This window comes from Emiliania huxleyi (genome assembly GCF_000372725.1).
Source record: "Emiliania huxleyi CCMP1516 unplaced genomic scaffold EMIHUscaffold_53, whole genome shotgun sequence".
Taxonomy (NCBI): domain Eukaryota; phylum Haptophyta; order Isochrysidales; family Noelaerhabdaceae; genus Emiliania; species Emiliania huxleyi.
The window spans coordinates 261,599-277,863 of NW_005198017.1; the positions used below are offsets into that span (position 1 = coordinate 261,599).

Sequence of the window (16,265 nt, forward strand, 5' to 3'; positions counted from 1 at the left end):
CACTCATCGCAGCATTCTCACCATTCTGACCCACATTCTTCCGCTTAACACGCGAGTCCAAAGAAAGAAAACAATAATCCAAGGGAGGGATGGTAGGACGGATAACACGCGAGTCCGTGAATAGTTGATGGGTATCGTAATTCGGGGCTCGGGGTTGTGCGTTTACGAAGGGAGAGAGAGAATTCTTGATACGAAACCACGACGACACACACCAGTCGACTCGCATCGGTTGCCTCCATGAACGGCGGAGCTATTCTCGCGCCCACACCACACCTGGCTCCAACGTGGACACACCCATAGCTGGGGACACTACTAGGTCACGCATGGCATCACAGAAGTTTTATCTCTGGGCCCCGAAAGGCATCTCTAGCAGTGTCGTTACACATGCCCCCTCCCCTCCTGGGCGCATGCACCTCACGTCTCGCCAGAGCATACGCCCTTGGTGTGTGGCGAGACGAGTTTTTCGCCATGCAGCGAGCAGCAAGCCGCCCGCCGCAAACAGCCGGAGGCCTCGCCGCGGCACTGGCTGCGCCGCGGTCCCGCACCCGTCGACGCAGCTCCCCCCGCGGAAGACCGCGCGTAGCGACGCCTTGACGATCGAGATGAGCGCGCTCGAGGCTCGCCCACCTACTGCCCCTCTCTCTCTCTCTCTCTCTCTTTACGAAGGGTTTTTTCGTCTTCTTTTTCTTTGATTACATTGCCGCCGAGCGCTGTCGCGGGCAGCCCCACCGAGTGCTGTCGTCCCATGTATATGCCACCTCTTGGATCCCTCTTCAGCCTCGCTGGCAAGACCGTCCTGGTGACTGGCGCCTCGAGCGGGCTGGGAAAGAGCATGGCCCTCACGCTCGCAAAGGCCGGTGCATCGGTCGGATTGGTCGCACGGCGGAAATCGCAGCTCGACGAGGTTGCGTCGGACATCGCGGCGCTCGGCGGCAAGGCGCACGCCGTGACGCTCGACGTGACGCAGGTTTCCGCCATCGACCCGGTGCTGGCCGAGGTTGAGGCGAGCCTCGGCCCGATCGACGTGCTCGTGAACAACGCCGGCCTCTCGCTCGACGAGAAGGCTCTCCAGGTCGAGGAGGCGGCGTACGACACCGTGCTCGGCGTCAACACGCGGGCGCCCTTCTTCCTGGCGCAGGCGGTGGCGCGGCGGATGGTCGCAGAGAAGAGGCCCGGCTCGATCGTCAACATCGCGTCGCTCATCTCGCTCAAGGTTGTCAACAACCTCGCGACGTACGCAATGTCCAAAGCGGCGCGCAGCAGAGCCTCGGACGCGCCGCACGCGCGACCTCCCCTTGCCGCACCCGGAGCCGCGCGTGCGCCTGGCCTCTGCCTACATGAGCGCGATGTCCCGCCGCTCTCTCTCCCCTCACAGGCGCTGGACCACATGACGCGCGCTCTGGCAAAGGAGTGGATTCGCCACGGCATCCGCGTCAACAGCATACAGCCGGGGTACATCCGGACCGAGATCAACTCTGAGTTTTTCGACTCGCCAGCCGGCCTCGAGTTCATCAGCCGCATGCCAAACAAGCGGCGCCGAGATCTAGCCGAGATCTAGCCGAGATGCAGCCAGCCGAGGTGCAGAAGAGAGGAGGGGCAGCCGAGATGCAGCCGAGATGTCGCTCGCCGGCCTCGAGTTCAACGGCCGCATGCCAAACAAGCTGCGCGTAGCCTCCCCTCTCCTCTCCCGGTGCTCCGCTGCGCGAGCGGTGGCGGCAGCCGCGCCACACCACCTCCACTGGCCGCAGGCTGGGCGAGCCTTCGGACCTCGACGGCCCCCTCCTCCTCCTCGCCAGCGAAGCCTCCAAGGGCATGACAGGCAGCCGCTCCACGGCCACCCCCGACTCCTCGCCGCCCCCGCCTCATGCCACACCGCTCGGGAGGCTGGTGCATCCTCACAGCGGCGGCTCGCGTCCGCAGGCGCCTGCCTCCTCGTCGATGACGGACAGATCAACTCCAAGATCTAGCGAGCCGTCGAGTTGGTGGTATTGGGGATGTGGTCGCTGCAACTCTCTATACTATCCCGCATCGCGAGACGTGAGGCGAAAAGGCGGTTTGACGTGATGCCGCGTTGTTCTCTCTATGACAACGATGTGAAAGTGTGGGCAGGCTGCAAGCATTCTGCGACTCAAAATGTCTACGTAATGGCTAACGTTCTAAAAAGTATCTATTCTCTGGTCTCTCGTCGTCCGCGACCGCGTGTCCCGTGTCTGAACACACTCTCACTGAAGCCGGGCGTTACAAGGGCGATCACGAAAAATGAGCTGCACTACTAACCTCTAACTAACGCCTGTCACCTCGCAGCGTACAACACAGCGTCTGTTGACCACGGCCACTCATCAAACGCCTCGTCCCAATTACCCAATCCCTCATACCACACCTCGAAGCCCTCGCCGCGCAGCCGCGCCACCGCCTCTCGGAACGCGTGCATCGAGCGCTGCTTGGTGAACGACCACTCACAGACGAGCCGCCTCACGCCGCGCCATGCGCCCGGGTCAAAGGAGGAGAGCAGCGCCAGCTCCGCCCCCTCGCAATCCATCTTGACGAAGGTGATCGTCTCGTCGAGCAGCTCGAAGAATGGCACCGATCGCACCTCGACGGCACGCGCGCCTTCCTCCGCCTTGTAGTGCGAGAGGCCGCGCAGCGCGTGCCTCCAAGTGTTGTCCATGCCGTCGGAGCGCGCCACACCGAGCAGCAGCGTCGCGCTGCCGGCCTCGGCCGCGTGCCGCACGACCGCCGCCTCGACGAGCGACGCTCTGCCCGCCGCGCCCGCGCCCGCGCAATTTTGCCGCCACAGCGCGGCGTTCGACGGCTCCGGCTCGACCGCCACCACGCGCGCGGCGCCGGCGGCGAGAGCGGCGCGCGTGAAGACGCCGATGTGAGCGCCCACGTCGAGCACGGTATGCCTAATTCAGAGTTAATTACGTTAATTAAGAGTTGATTAAGATTTTATTACGTCGAGCACGGTATGCCCCTTCGGGGAGAAGGGCGCGGCACCGAAGGCGCCCCAGCTCCAGCGCGGGTCGCCGGGCGGGGGGCCGCTGTACGCGGGTCGCCGTCCGAGCAGCTCGGCGAGGACCTAGAAGCTTCCTAGAAGGCTCCTAGAAGGCTCCTAGAAGGTCGCCGTCCGAGCAGCTCGGCGAGGACCAGCTCGTCGCTCGAGCGCGGGCGGTAGGAGAGCGGCGGGGAGAGGCTCGCAGCGAGGCTTGCGGGGTCAGGCCGCGGCGCGGGGGTGAAGAAGGTGAGCCGGAAGGTGCCGCTGCTGCCTGCGGCGAGGGGGAGCGTCCAAACCGCCGGCCCGCCGCCGCGAGCGTCGTCCTCGTCGCCTCGCAAGAGAGTCGGCGAGTAGAGCGTGCTGCGCGGCGGGCCGCCGGCCAGCACAACCTCTCCCCCGCCACGCGCGCCGCCGAGAGAGACCACCAGCGCCGGGACGCCACCCTCCGTCGGCGGGAGCTCGTGCGGCACCAGGTCGGTGTCGAGAGAGACGGCGCACAGAGCAGAGGGAGGCCGGCCCGCCGGCCCGACGGCGCGCTCGAGGCGGAACAGGGAAGGCGCGAGGGCCGGGAAGGCGGCGTTGGCACGCGCCGGGCGGCCGAGCGTCGGGTGAGCCAGCGTGAAGGTACCGCCGTCCCTCGTGCCGCACCCGAGCTCGACACGCGCCCGGGCGGCGGCAGACGCCGGCCACCTCCGGCCGCCCTCGGCGGCGTCGTTGAGCCGGCGCAGCGCGTCCATGTACTGCAGCGGCGGCTCCGACTCTGCGAGGCGTTGCTCGAGCCTCCACGAGCGCTTGAAGACGAGGGAGATGCGGCTGCCCGCCCGCGAGCCGCCGAGGGCCGCTTCGAGGCCGACGCCGCCGCCAGGCCTCTCGCGGACGACCGAGTGCTGCCACGAGGCCTGGCAGTCCGAGTGCATGTGGCAGACGTCGCCGTGGCGGACGACGAAGGTGGCGCGCGCGTGCGGCTCTCCCACGCGCCGAAAGGTGAAGAGGCGCGGCGCGCCGACAGAGACGACCGCGGTCGAGAGGCCCCACTCGCCCTCGCCCTGCCCCGGGTCCGAGTGGAACCGCATGCCGGAGCCGCCGTCCGGATAGTGGTTCGCAAGCACCGAGCAGTAGTGCCGCCCGAGCGAGCGAGACACCGCGTCGCGCACGGCCGCCACGCCGCCGCTCAGCTCGCCGGCGGCGGCCATCGACTTGCCGGAGTACTCGAAGGAGAGGCCCGCGTCCGAGAGCCAGCACGTGCCCCGGTCCTCGAGCACCACCTCCTGCGAAGGCACTGCAGATCCCGACGAGATCGCGTCGCGTCGCAGCGGCAGCTCCGCCGCCATCGCCGCCACAGTGGCAGCCGTGTCGTCGCCGTGGCCGTACCGGCCCAGCGCCTCGGCGACTGCGCCGACGTGCACACGGAAGGGCGCCTCGAGGGCAAGAGCCGCGACCGCGGCAGGCACGGGCACGCCGAGCGTCTCGCAGGCCCACTCTGTCGTGGCGGCGACGTGCGGAGCAAGGACCAGCCGCGCGCTGTCGAGCGGCGCAGCGAGCGCGGTTGCGGCGGTACGCACCGGCGCCGCGTGCCGCGCCGGAAAGATCACTGCGAGCGACCAGACCGCGGCGCAGCGCAGCGCGTCGGTGAGCGAGGCGTCCGCCGCCGCAAGGGCAGCGATCGAGCCCTGCAACCGCCTGTCGGCTCGCAATCGCGCGCCATCTGCCTCCGCCTCCGCATTGCGAGGGACCAGCAGCGCGAGGTGCTGCAGCGCAGCCACGGCGTCGGCCGCTCGGGGTGGTTGCTCGCTCGACGAGATGGCCGCGTCGGAGAGGAGCACGAGTGCCGCGTCGGTCGACCGCGCGCGCTGCAGCTGGCCGGCGAAAGACGCGGGCTTCTCTCTCGGCCGCCATTGTTTCCTTGAACCACGCGTGGCCTCGCCGGTGCCCGGCCTTTGCCTGGTGGGTCGTCGCTGTTTGCGCCCGGCCTTGGCAGCGAGCGCTGGCGGAGTACTGCGGAAGGGAAAGGACGAAGAAAGCGGCGGGGCAGCAGCGCCGGCCGGGCGTGGCGCCAGCGAGACGACGGCGGTCCACAATGATATCATCGCGAGCTCACGGCAATTTTTTTTTTCGGATGTGAGCCTACCGACCCAACGGTTCGGGTGGGAGACGGCTAGCACCACACTCCTTTGTTTCAAATCCCTGTGTGGTGGCGGCGTGCCGTCCTCCCATCCTTCCCTTTTGTCTGTTTTCTTTCTTAGGCTACCGACTGCATCCAAGTGCTCTAGTGCAATGTGCAAGAGAAATCTCTCTGAGTGCCATAATACTCGCATAATGTAGGTAAACGGAAACAGTACCGCCCAATTCGTCTACGTACGGCTTGGGGGGTGGTTGGGGTGGCCTCAGTCAGGCCTCCCAAAGGGAGCCTCAGCGGTGCCCCATAAGCAGCTTAGTGATTGTCGAGACTTTAAAGTATTCGTTGGAAGAAACGCAAACAAGTCCAGGCCGCAGGCGGTACTATGGTCACCAGTAAACGAAAATTCGACTTTGAGGGATCATATCTCAAAAGGCTGGGTGAGAGCATAGCATTACGTTGCATATTTAGGCCGCATAAAGGTCAGACTTGAGACCCAGAAGCATCAAGAACCCGATGCTCCGGCTCGACTGTGCCGGCACACTGCCTCCTCGCGCCAGCTGCTAGCAGGCCGTCGCGGCCCGTGGTGCACCAATCAGAGAGGTCGACACGTTGCCCCCGCCGGCGAGTCCGCCAAACACACAAACCTCTCTCGAGTCCCGCGCGGCTCGCGAGTGGGCGCAGAAGGAGCTCGCCGTGACACGATGCCGGGCGGTGGTGGTGCTCTGGCGACTGTGCACAGTGGGTAAAGTCAGGCTGCAGGGGAGGCACGAGGTTCACGGTTCTTTGAAAAAAGAAAAAACTGTTGATTCGGAACTAGGTTTCGTTGAGTCGAGTAACGATTGCGTGATAAGAATGGGGAAAAGCCCGACCGGCTCCTTCGCCGAGGCCATCGAGGCGCTTCGCGCCGAGGTGCACGCCGTGGAGAGGCGCGAGCGTGAGGCGCGAGCGGAGGTGCGCGGTCTTGCTTCCCACACTCTCGAGAGGCACCTTGCATCTCTTGACGATAACCACCGCCCCTCGCTCTCAGACCGACACGTTCTTCCTCCTCTTCTGCGGCTCTCTTGTTTTCATCATGCAGGCCGGGTTCGCCCTTCTCGCTGCTGGCTCGGTGCGGATGCGGTCCGTGAAGAACATCCTTCTCAAGTCGGGTGACTCCTAGCCGAGCGCACTCACAAGCACGGCTCCGCCACTGACTGCTCGCGCCTCCCCTCCAGTGATGGACGCTTGCCTCGGCGGGCTCATCTGGTACCTGTTTGGCTTCGGCCTCGCATACGATGACGGCGACGGGCCAGGCAACCCCTTCATCGGATCGAGTTCCTTCAATTTTGCCCTCTCGGGCGTCGACGACTCGGCCGGCGACGACAATGGCACGCCGCGGCGGGAGCGCAGCCACCATTCTGCAGGCTAAGTAATGAGTTGCCGGGCGGTGCTAAGCAGGAACGCACTGGATCAAGTTCTTCTTCCAGTACGCGTTTGCTGCGGCGGCCGCCACCATCACCTCTGGCGCGGTGGCCGAGGCGTCCTCCGCACGTCCTGCCCTACTAGAGCACTTGGAGCACTTGCGACTGTCGAGCGGCTCTCGTGCTTCATGCATCCGTCCATGTCCTCACTCCGTCTGATGCACCTCCCTCGCCCCGCCTCGCAGCGGTGCACCCTAGTCGCCTACCTCCTCTACGTCGTGCTGATCGTCGGCTTCATCTACCCCGTGATCGTGCACTGGGTCTGGGACCCGGCGGGCTTCCTCTCCGCCTTCAACAAGGACGCCGTCCTCACAGGCATGATCGACTTTGCCGGTTCGGGCGTTGTGCATATGACTGGCGGTGTGTGCGCACTCTCGGGCGCCGCCATCATCGCGCCGCGCCGCGGTCGCTTCCATCCCCAGAGTGACTGCTCCGGCGCCGGCCTCGACCAGCCAGGCACCGGCGCATTCCAGGGCCAGTCGGCGCCGCTGCAGGCGAGCTCGCAAAGCGTCGGAGGTCAGCATCGGCCCCCCTCCTCTACTTCAACTCCTCTGGCGTTCGTGCCCCCACCCACCTTCAGGTGCTCGGCACTTTCCTTCTCTGGTTCGGCTGGTACGGCTTCAACCCGGTTTTCTTCTGTCTAGATGCGCCTCGGCCAGCGCCTCCCCCCACCCCCCTCCCCCTCTAGTGACCCAGTGACCCTCTTCACCCCCATGAACCTATCCTCTCCAACCCCACGCCACCCTTTTTTGCCAGGGCTCCACCCTCGCAATCCACGGCTACGCACGGGACGCGGCGCGGGCGGCAGTCACCACCACCCTCGCCGCCGCCGCCGCCGCTACGGCGGGGCTGCTTCTCAAGCGCGGCCTGCCAGGGCGGCTCGGCGGCTCCCTGGTCTGGGATCTTGGCCATAGCTGCAACTCGTTGCTGGGCGGACTCGTCTCAATCACCGCGGGTTCGTGCGCGTGAAGATGCAGCGCCCGGCCCCCGCCCCCCTCTCCGAGGCCTTGCCTTCATAACCGCGCAGGCTGCTCGGTCGTCGCGCCGTGGGCCTCGATCCTCATCGGCGCCCTCGGCGCCGCCGTGTACCACGCGGCCTCGTGCAGCATGCGCAAGCTCAAGATCGACGACCCGCTCGACGCCTTTGCAGTGCACGGGGCATGCGGCCTGTGGGGCTGCGTCGCCGTGGGATTCTTTTGCACGCCCGCCTACTCGTACGCGCCGCACGCCGACTCGCAACTGTACAGCACGCTCGGCGGCTACGACTGCGGGGTTCTCTACGGCGGCAGCGGACAGCTGCTCGCAGCGCAGATCGTGTCCCCCCTCCTGATCGCGCTCTGGGCGGGCTCGCTAAGTGCGATCGCGTTCGCAGGCATGCGAACTGCCAAGATGCTCCGCGTGTCGGAGTATACGGAGAGGATCGGACTCGACAACACCAAGCACGGCGGTGGCGCGTACCCGGCCATCGACGCGGCCATTGACGCGGCCATCAAGGAGGTGCAGAAAGGGACGGGGGACTCTTTTCCTCTCCCGCCTTATCCCTGTCCCCGCCACTCCCTACCTCTAACACCGCTGGCACTGCTGCAGGTATCGTCGAGCCTGAAGAAGGATTTGCGCGAGCCGTCGGCGCACAAGATGAAGGAGGACACGGCACCGGGTGCCCAATCGACCGACACGAGCCCCGCTTGGACGAGCCCGGCCCTCTCTTGCAGCGACGGTATCGCCGCCCCCCCACCCATCGCAGCCGAGGGCTGGGAGCGCCAGGCAAGGAGCAAAAGGCACCCCAGCCGGGACCTCGGACCGACCGGCGAAGACTCGTCAAACACAGCGAGCGCCTGATCAGTCAAGCACGGCAGAAGCTGGCGCAAAAGGTCGAACAGGAGACCTAGACGTCGTCCGCCCTTCAACGGCTTACGCCAAAAGGCTCGCCCCCAGACACCCCTCATGTTCTCGTACGGACGACGTCGCTCGTTGGCCTAGGCTAGAGTGGCAGTACCAGTAAAGCCGTAGACGGTGTGGTTATGCGTCTGAATGTCTGTCTCTGTCTCCCTCTCCGCCGAAGACGAGAAGGGCGGCGCGGAGGAGAAGAGTCTCGCGTGTGGGTGTGAAAAGGGTGAGGTCTGAGGACACACAACTTTTGTGAGACAGAACGCCTGGAAACCCCCCTACACCGCGGCCGGTTGATGGTACGCATACGCAAGCGTACCTGTACGCCGATCAGCTGCGCGGCCCTGGAGGCGCTGACGCTGCCATGCTGGTCGTTGCCAGTGTGCTCGCGCCCGAGACGCCTGCCGCGCTGCCAGGAATGGGTGGAGCTTGCCGGGCAGGAGCCCCGTGGCGAGCGGAGGGGCAGGCAGGAGTACCAGAAAGCGAAGCAGCGAGCCGAGGGTATCGTTTCGGAGGTCCATTTCCCTTGGGCTGTTGAGCACGTGGTAGTCTTGGGAGGTGGACGGGAGACACTGCCGGCCGCGCGCGTTGAGCTGCTGCGCCCTGTGGTGGCCGGTGCCCACGGCTCGCGCGAGCGTCGAGTACGAATCCGTGAAGAACCCACAGTTGGTGGATTCGAGCAGCCCCGCCGCCTGCGGCCACGAGGGCATGAAGAGGAGGTTTGACTCGTGAGCACCGACAACCGAGATGACCAACCAAGCGTCCCGCCAAAGCTCGATCTGTGGGCGAGCTGCGTAGCAAGCCCTGCCCGCAGGCAGGTTCGTCCGGCCAAGAGCCTCCGCATCGCCGGCGTCTACAAAGTCCACTCCAGCGCGTGCAGCGATGGCGCGTAGCTCCGTCACGGCCTCTGGCCGGTTGGTCCACCGTGACTGGGTGCGGCGCGTCAGCAGGACCACGCGCCTCCGTGACGGCAGCACGACAGCAGATGGGGAGGACCCAGCCAGGCGGTAGGCCGCGGCGAGAAAGGGAGCCGCCAGGAGGTTCGGCCCGGCTTGCTGCATTCGGCCGGTGAGCAACATCTCTCGGTTCCACGCACCCAGCCGGTCCTTGAAGGAGCGGCCGCCCTTCGGTTGAAAAGAGAGCAGCCCGTCGAAGCAGCGAATCAGACGCGGCGTGCAGAGAGCCAGCGGTGGCCGCGGCGGCGCCGCAATGCCAAGCGCGTTAGCGATCGAGAGGGAAGCAGATTGTGCCAACAGAGCAAACATCTCGCTGTGAGCGCCGCGGGCCATGAAGGCAGGAGTGCCCGATGATGCTGCACCCGAGCAGTGGACGACGCTGGTTGAAGCAGGGATCGTAGGCAGCAGCGTGCGGCCGAGCGCGCTCAGATTTGCGCGGCCGCGGCTGGCGGCACTGGCGGCGCGGAGGCGTGCGCGCAGCTCGAAGCTATTGGACTGCACAACGAGCGAGGAGTAGAGCATCGCGCTCGACCAATGGAGCAGGTTTGTCCAATCGAACGCGTGCGTGTCGCCGTGCTTGGAAACAAGCATGACGCTCACGCCCGCGTGGTGCTCTACTCTTCTGCCTGCCCGCAGTGCAAAGGTGCGGGGGAGGAGCCTTGCTGTGAAAGGCCCATCGCATTCCGGTGGGTGGGCGAGGCAGACGTCAGTGGCAAAAGTGACGGGCGGAGCGCGCCCGGTGGAGCGGCGGCTCTGAGCGATCACTCCGCCGACCAGGAGCGCGACCAGCATACGAGCAGCGTGATGCGGAGCTGCCGGGAACGCCTCGTCTTGAGAAGCGCGAGCGCCGGCGGGCGCGAACCCCTTTTCTTTTTTGACTCGGCGACACAAAAGCGGAGTAAAACGAGGAGTAAGCAAAGTTCTCTCGGTGACGGTGTGTCGCCCCCATTCCTTCCTCTTCGGCCCCCTGATTAACGGCGCTCGGGCCTCCCAGCACTGCGCCTCCACAAACCGAAAAGAGGCTGTGGCCCCAACCCACGCTGCACGCATGCTCAGCGCTGCAGCCACTTTGGAACCTTGCGCTCCTTTCCTTTGCCAGCCGCCGCCGCTTCGCCGCTCGTCGATCCGAGCGGCGGAGCGAGCGCGCCGCCACCGCCGGCGGCGGAGCGCGACGGAAGATTGAGCGCCGACGGGAAGGACGGCTGAGGCGCGGCGGCGGCGTCGGGCGGGGCAGCGAGCAACGCGAGGGCGCGCGCCGAGAGCACCTCGCTCGGCGTGCTGCCCGCCGCGCCCGCGCTAACCGGTGGGTCGAAGCCAAGCAAGAGAGTCGCCGCTGGGACGAGGCCGGCGGCGGCGAGGGAGAGGGAGACGTCGAGCACGCGCCGGGGCGGGGTCACAAACAAGTAGGGCTGTGCCGACTGAAGCGTCGGCGAGAGGCAGCCGCGCACCTCGGCCAGCACGGCGCCCACCGCCTCTTGCGGGTGAAAGGCCGCCTGCAGCACGAGCCCGCCCGGCAACCGCACGCGGACCAATGCGTGCCCGTACGTCGGCATCGACTGCAGCGCCTCGAGCTCGCGCATCGCGCGCGTCTTGAGCTGCCCGCCTCCGCCGCCGTCGCCGCCGCCTCCGCCGCCGAGCGCAAGCGCGCGCAAGTCGTCCGCAGTCACCTCGTAAAAGTCGTCCGCCGGCTCCTCCTCGGGCGTCGGCGCGGCGGAGCGCAGCGCGGCCGCGGCAGCCTCCTCCGCCGGGTTGACGATGCGGAGCGCGCGGCTTGCGGGAGCGACGTCGGCGCGCACCTCGAGCTTCTGCCGCTTGAGGGCCTCCACCTGCGCCTCGGTGATGGTGCGTCCGCGCGAAGAGCCTGCCCCGCCCGAGGGACCAGCTCTGCCGATGGGAGCAGCAGAGGCGGAGGCGGAGGCGGAGGCGGGCGCAAGTGGTGGCGGCGGCGGCGCAGCTCCCTCCTCGCTCACTGGCGGCATTGGTGGCGGCCGCGCTGCTGGCCGTGGCGGGGCGGCGCGCTGAAGCGCCTCCGCCTCCTGCAAGAGGTGTTGCAGCGGCTCGAGCGAGCTCGTCGGCGGCAGCGACCACGTCCGGTCGTCGCCGCCCGCGGCGCCGGCGTTGAAGGCAAAGCCGGCGAGGCGGAGGACCTGCCGGCCGGCGGCGTGCCTATGGGGCGAAGACACGGACGCGTCACGGACGTGTCGTGCGAAGCGGAGGGCGGCTGCTGTAGCGTGTCGTGCCGGCCGATGGCTCGCTTGAAGGCGGCGTTCGAGTGGCGAATCGTGCGGTAGCGCGCCTCGTGCGGGCTCCGCATAACGTTGGAGCCGTAGCGGCAGAGGAGCGACAGCGACCGCTCGCCCGCCGCGCCCCCGCCGCCGTCCAGGACGGCCGCGTCCGCGTCCGCGTCCGCGTCCGCGTCCGCCGCCGCCTGGGCTTGCGCCTGCAGCGCCCTGAGCGCCTCCGCCATCATCGTGCGCAGCGTGAGTCCGTCGGCTGCCGCGGCCGCTGCGTCGGCGGGCGATGGCTGCAGCTGCGCGGGCGCCGGCGCCGCCTCGGCCGCCGCCTCGGCCACCGAGGCTGCACCACTGCATGGCACAGCTCGCTCCTGGGCCGGTCCGTCCGCGATGCTGGGCTGCGGCGGCGCCGCTGGCACGGCGGGGATACCCTCGGGGCCGCCCTCGGCTGGGAGGGAGACGAAGCGCACGAGTACTGCGCTGCCCCTCGCGACGCCGAGGCTGGCAAGTGTCGTGCTACGCAGCTGATCCTCGCCGGTCGCGACGACGCGGAGGTCGCCCGAGCCTCCGTAGAGGATCGCAGGCGCGTGTCCGGCTGGCATGGCGCCGTCGGCCAGCTGTTCGGGGCAGAGCGCGCGCACCACCTCTAGCAGGCTGCTCTCATCGCCGAGTGACCCAGTGCGGCGGTCGCCCGACTCCAGCTGGACGGCGACCCGGCACGGCGCCTGGCTGCTACCGCGCGGGGCGGTATGTCCGTCCTCAACCACCTCGATGAGCGCGTTGTTGTCAAGCCCAGAGAGGCGGAATGTGATCGACAGGTCGAGGTGTTTGCGTGTGCGGCCGTGCCGGAGGCCTCGCGTCGCCACGTCGAGGCCGCGTTTTGTGCAGGCCGCTGAGAGCACCTCGCGGAGCGTGGTGTTTGGTGCAACGGGCACCTTCTCGCGGACGCCGCGCCCAAGGTCGACTTGGAGAAAGGGCATCGCGGCGTGAGAGCGCTTTGGTCCTGTCTCGCGCGCCGCCGGCCGCCAGCGATTTTTTTGTTTTGATCGCGGGATGGAACACGCTGCTTCACTTCTAAAGTACCGCCCGGCCGTACAGAGCTCCCGATACCTCACCGGCCCCGGCGCCCACGCCTCGACCTTCTTGGGCAGCAACTGGTTCGACAGGTCCTCTCCATGGCCTACCTAGACAGCCATCCTTCGCCCTTTGCCCCAGCGCCCAGGTGAGTGAGATGGAGAAAAAGATTTTCACCCCGCGCATGCCGGTCAGTCAGTGTCAGGTAAATACGACGGGGGGGGCACACGCACTCGCGGAACACGGGGCATTACACCCGAGGCGTTGACTTGTGTGCGTTCTCAGGGAAAGGCATCACCACAGACAGAAGTGCAAACTAGTCAGAGGGGTGGGGATCCCCACTCACGGCCCCGCGAGCGCCCGCAGCGAGGTGTCAATCGCCGTGTTGGTCCTCGCCAAGCACCTGCGCACTGGTTTAGAGCGCGCGATCCGCGGGGAGGGTGGCCTGGCCCTCGCCGGCATGGCAAAGAAGGCGTCGGGTGGGCGCCTGTCCTCCAGCGTTTGGCGCCAGGCCGCAGAGCATTGGGTCGTCTAGGGCGTAGATTCGCCCATACTCTTCGTCGAGTTGCGGCTCGAGTCCCACGCGTTGAGCAGGCTAGCGACACGCGCCTTGTCCATGCGAAAGATGGTCGGCTGGGGAGGGAGCGCGATCTCTGCGCCGCCGTCCCCAAACTGCTTCGCCAGCAGCGCCTTTGTTGCGGCGCGGGGCGTCTCGCGGACCCGCTGCAGGACGTCTCGCACGTCGCCGGTGTCCCCAGCAGCCTCCTGCAGCTTCTTCAGGCCCTTGTCGAGCCACGCGCTCAGCTGCCTCGCCGATACCGCGACGCGGCTGGAAGATGTCGAGGCGGCGGACCCGAGCGTCTGGTAGCAGCGCTCAAAGAGCAGCTCCTGCGTGAAGACGATGTAGCCGCGGTTGACATCCCCGTCCTCGGCGCCGCCGGGCTCCTTCTGCGTGAGCACGTGCAGCAACCGCTGGACTGCTACGAGGTACCAGTTGGCGTCGGCGTCGGCGGCGGCCGCGCGGGGCGGGTGCCCGTAGTTGCACGTCGGCATGTCCGCGCTCGTGAGGTCCGCCGCTCTGTCGAGCCTCATTCGTTCCACGCCGCTCTCGCTTTCGTCCCCGTCCCCGTCCCCGCCCCCGCCCCCGCCCCCGCCGCCGCGCTCCGCCATCGCCTGCGCCCTCTCCCTCGCCTTCTGCGCCCTCGCCTCTGCCCGCGCCGCCTTCGCCGCGGCCGCCGCCACCGCCGCGGCCGCCGCCACCGCCCGCGCCGCGGCCACGACGTGCGCAGGGAGCTTGCAGCGCCCCGGGTGCCGGTTGGGGCGTGAGCAGAGGGGGTGGCGAGCGCACCGCGCCTCGCCGCCTGTGCACACCGCGTTGTCTGTGTGGTACTTGAGAGCGAGGGCGCTGCCCAGCTTCTTGCGGCACTTGGGGCAGTCGAAGCCAGCAAGCTTTTGCTCGGTGCAGTGTCCCGGGTGACGGTTGGGGCGCGTGCAGCTGGGGCTGCGCGTGCACTGCACGTGCGAGGCACTCGGGCCGCTGCTGCTGCCGCCGCCGCCACCCGAGCGGTCGATGTGGAACTTGTCGAGCGCCGTGCGGATGTTGCCACTAAGATCGCCGCTGCCTGGGCTCCGCTTCACCTCCTCCGCCGAGTCGGAACGCCCTTCCAAAGCTTCCGCCGGCTCCCCGACCGCTCGCGCGAACGCGACCGCCGCCTCAACCGCCGTGCCAAAGTTGCCGAGGTGGGTTGGCCTGCCGTCCACGTAGTGCTGCGCTTGGAAGCGGCCAAAGGGTGTCTCGTTCACACCCGCGTAGCCTGTCCTGCTGCGGCTGGAGAGGTGCAACCGCATTCTCTCCGCCTCTGTTGCCACCGCCGGAGGACACGGAGGCTCGTGGTACTCGCCGACGGCCCGCGCATAGGCCACCGCCGCCTCCACTGCGGTGTCGAAGTAGCCAAGCCAGACTTGCCGCCCGTGAACCGTTCGCCACGCTCGGAAACGGCCAGCACCGATGTAGCCGCTCGGAACCTTGTACACACACTTGTAGCCAGTGGGATTGTTGCTAGAAAGGTGCAATTGCAAGCCCTCCGCCTCTGCCTCCACCTCATCGTCGTCATTCGAAGAGGATGGCAGCGCGTTGCTGCCACGCCACCCTCCTTCGCCTCGCTTCGCCTTTGCCTCCCGCCCCGTGTCTGCGGGGCCTCGTACTCGCTTCCCCCTGACGACAATGCCTCCCGCTGGCGCCGGCGCTGCCTCTCCGACAGCCCGCGCGTAGGCCAACGCCGCCTCAACCGCCGTGCCAAAGTTGCCGAGGTGGGTTGGCCTGCCGTCCACGTAGTGCTTCGCTTGGAAGCGGCCAAAGGGTGTCTCGTGCACACCCGCATAGCCTGTCCTGCTGCGGCTGGAGAGGCTCAAGCGCAAGCCCTCCACCTCTGTCGCCACCACCTCTGTCGCCACCGAGGCAGAGCCAGCGTCGTCCACGGCGGCGTCCGACATTGTGTGGGACGTACGCGCACTGATCGTTGTGTGCAGTTCGGCCCGATTGGCATTGGTTTTGGCCAAATATGAGATATGAGCTTATCAAGGAGCAACCCGACTAGCGGTAAAACGCCAAAATCGGATCAGCCGCCAGGTTTTGAGCACTTGAGCAAATATTTGGCCCTTGGGGCTTGGCGCTTTGGCGCCACCTCCCAAACCCACCAGCGCATGTGGCCATTGCTGCATGCCGGTACGGCTTTTTAGCACTATCAAACAAAATCCAACACAGTCATGGGTCACTTGCCTGCGCGTATCTAAAGTGTAAAGAGGGGACTCACGGCAGAATCTGCGACCTGGTCAACGACGATCCCAGTGCTAGTGCTGCCGCGAGCGCCGATGTGTCGCGATGTGAGAAGAGAGCCACGCGGCGGGCGGCGTCTCTCTCCGCGGTTCGTGGACCCGGCGCGTTACTTTGGCGCGGGCCGGATGAACTTGGCGGCCACGCCGTCCTCCTCGTCGCCGTCCTCGTAGACCAGGTCGTACGTGCCGTCCTCGTTGACGGCGTCGATGCGCGCGGGGAACCACTTTGCCTGCCTGCCGTGCATCGCGCGGCCCGGTGCGGACGCGACGCGGTCTCCTTCCGCATACGTGGCGGCGGCGCTTGCGGCGGGGGAGGCGGACGAGGCGGGCGAGGCGGGCTGGGACGCCCTGCCCTGCCGGCGCCGCTTGCTGAGCGGCGCGTCCTCCTCGTCCTCCTCGTCGCCCCCGGCGGGCGGCGGGGCGGCCTCCGCCTCGACCTCCTCCGCCCGCCTCGCGCGGCCTCGCTTCTGCTTGGCCGGCTGCTTCGCCGCGGGCCTCGGCCGCCGCTCCGCCTCCGGGCGGTACTCCTCGAACTCGTCGCCGTCGTTGATGAAGTCCTACTCGCAGGCGGGGTAACCCTCTCATCGCGCCCCCAGCCGCCGCTCCCCCCTTCTCTGTCTCCGCTCGCCTCCTTTGGCACGACGACGCGCCCCCTCGCCGGGGGCGGGCCGATGCCGGCCGGGGGCTCCACGGCGGGCGAAGCCT

General features: G+C 67.4%; 5 protein-coding genes across 5 annotated transcripts; 2 read left to right on the plus strand and 3 right to left on the minus strand.

The window, feature by feature from the left end:
• Window positions 1-754: 754 nt before the first annotated feature.
• Window positions 755-2,175, plus strand: EMIHUDRAFT_416368 (putative short-chain dehydrogenase/reductase SDR). The gene is made up of 4 exons (XM_005765883.1): window positions 755-1,252; window positions 1,376-1,533; window positions 1,749-1,819; window positions 1,921-2,175. Exons 1-4 carry the CDS (start codon window positions 833-835, stop codon window positions 1,965-1,967), a joined length of 696 nt encoding a protein of 231 aa, XP_005765940.1. The 5' UTR covers window positions 755-832; the 3' UTR covers window positions 1,968-2,175.
• A 45-nt stretch (window positions 2,176-2,220) lies between these two features.
• Window positions 2,221-2,946, minus strand: EMIHUDRAFT_437101 (hypothetical protein; the record flags this gene model as incomplete). The annotated part of the gene is made up of 1 exon (XM_005765884.1): window positions 2,221-2,946. A coding segment is annotated over one exon (474 nt), but the record flags the coding sequence as incomplete, so codon positions are not given.
• A 3,020-nt stretch (window positions 2,947-5,966) lies between these two features.
• AMT1 (putative ammonium transporter) lies at window positions 5,967-8,413 on the plus strand (the record flags this gene model as incomplete). The annotated part of the gene is made up of 9 exons (XM_005765983.1): window positions 5,967-6,065; window positions 6,142-6,262; window positions 6,329-6,427; window positions 6,552-6,622; window positions 6,760-7,083; window positions 7,155-7,202; window positions 7,331-7,529; window positions 7,602-8,071; window positions 8,162-8,413. 9 exons carry the CDS (start codon window positions 5,967-5,969, stop codon window positions 8,411-8,413), a joined length of 1,683 nt encoding a protein of 560 aa, XP_005766040.1.
• Window positions 8,414-8,550: 137 nt separating this feature from the next.
• EMIHUDRAFT_212610 (hypothetical protein) lies at window positions 8,551-10,008 on the minus strand (the record flags this gene model as incomplete). Its single annotated transcript, XM_005765885.1, has 3 exons — window positions 8,551-8,601; window positions 8,781-8,870; window positions 8,938-10,008. The coding sequence occupies 3 exons, from the start codon at window positions 10,006-10,008 to the stop codon at window positions 8,551-8,553; spliced, it is 1,212 nt and encodes a 403-aa protein (XP_005765942.1).
• A 461-nt stretch (window positions 10,009-10,469) lies between these two features.
• Window positions 10,470-15,218, minus strand: EMIHUDRAFT_103815 (hypothetical protein; the record flags this gene model as incomplete). The annotated part of the gene is made up of 4 exons (XM_005765886.1): window positions 10,470-11,583; window positions 11,616-12,615; window positions 13,280-14,174; window positions 14,364-15,218. The coding sequence occupies 4 exons, from the start codon at window positions 15,216-15,218 to the stop codon at window positions 10,470-10,472; spliced, it is 3,864 nt and encodes a 1,287-aa protein (XP_005765943.1).
• Window positions 15,219-16,265: the final 1,047 nt, after the last annotated feature.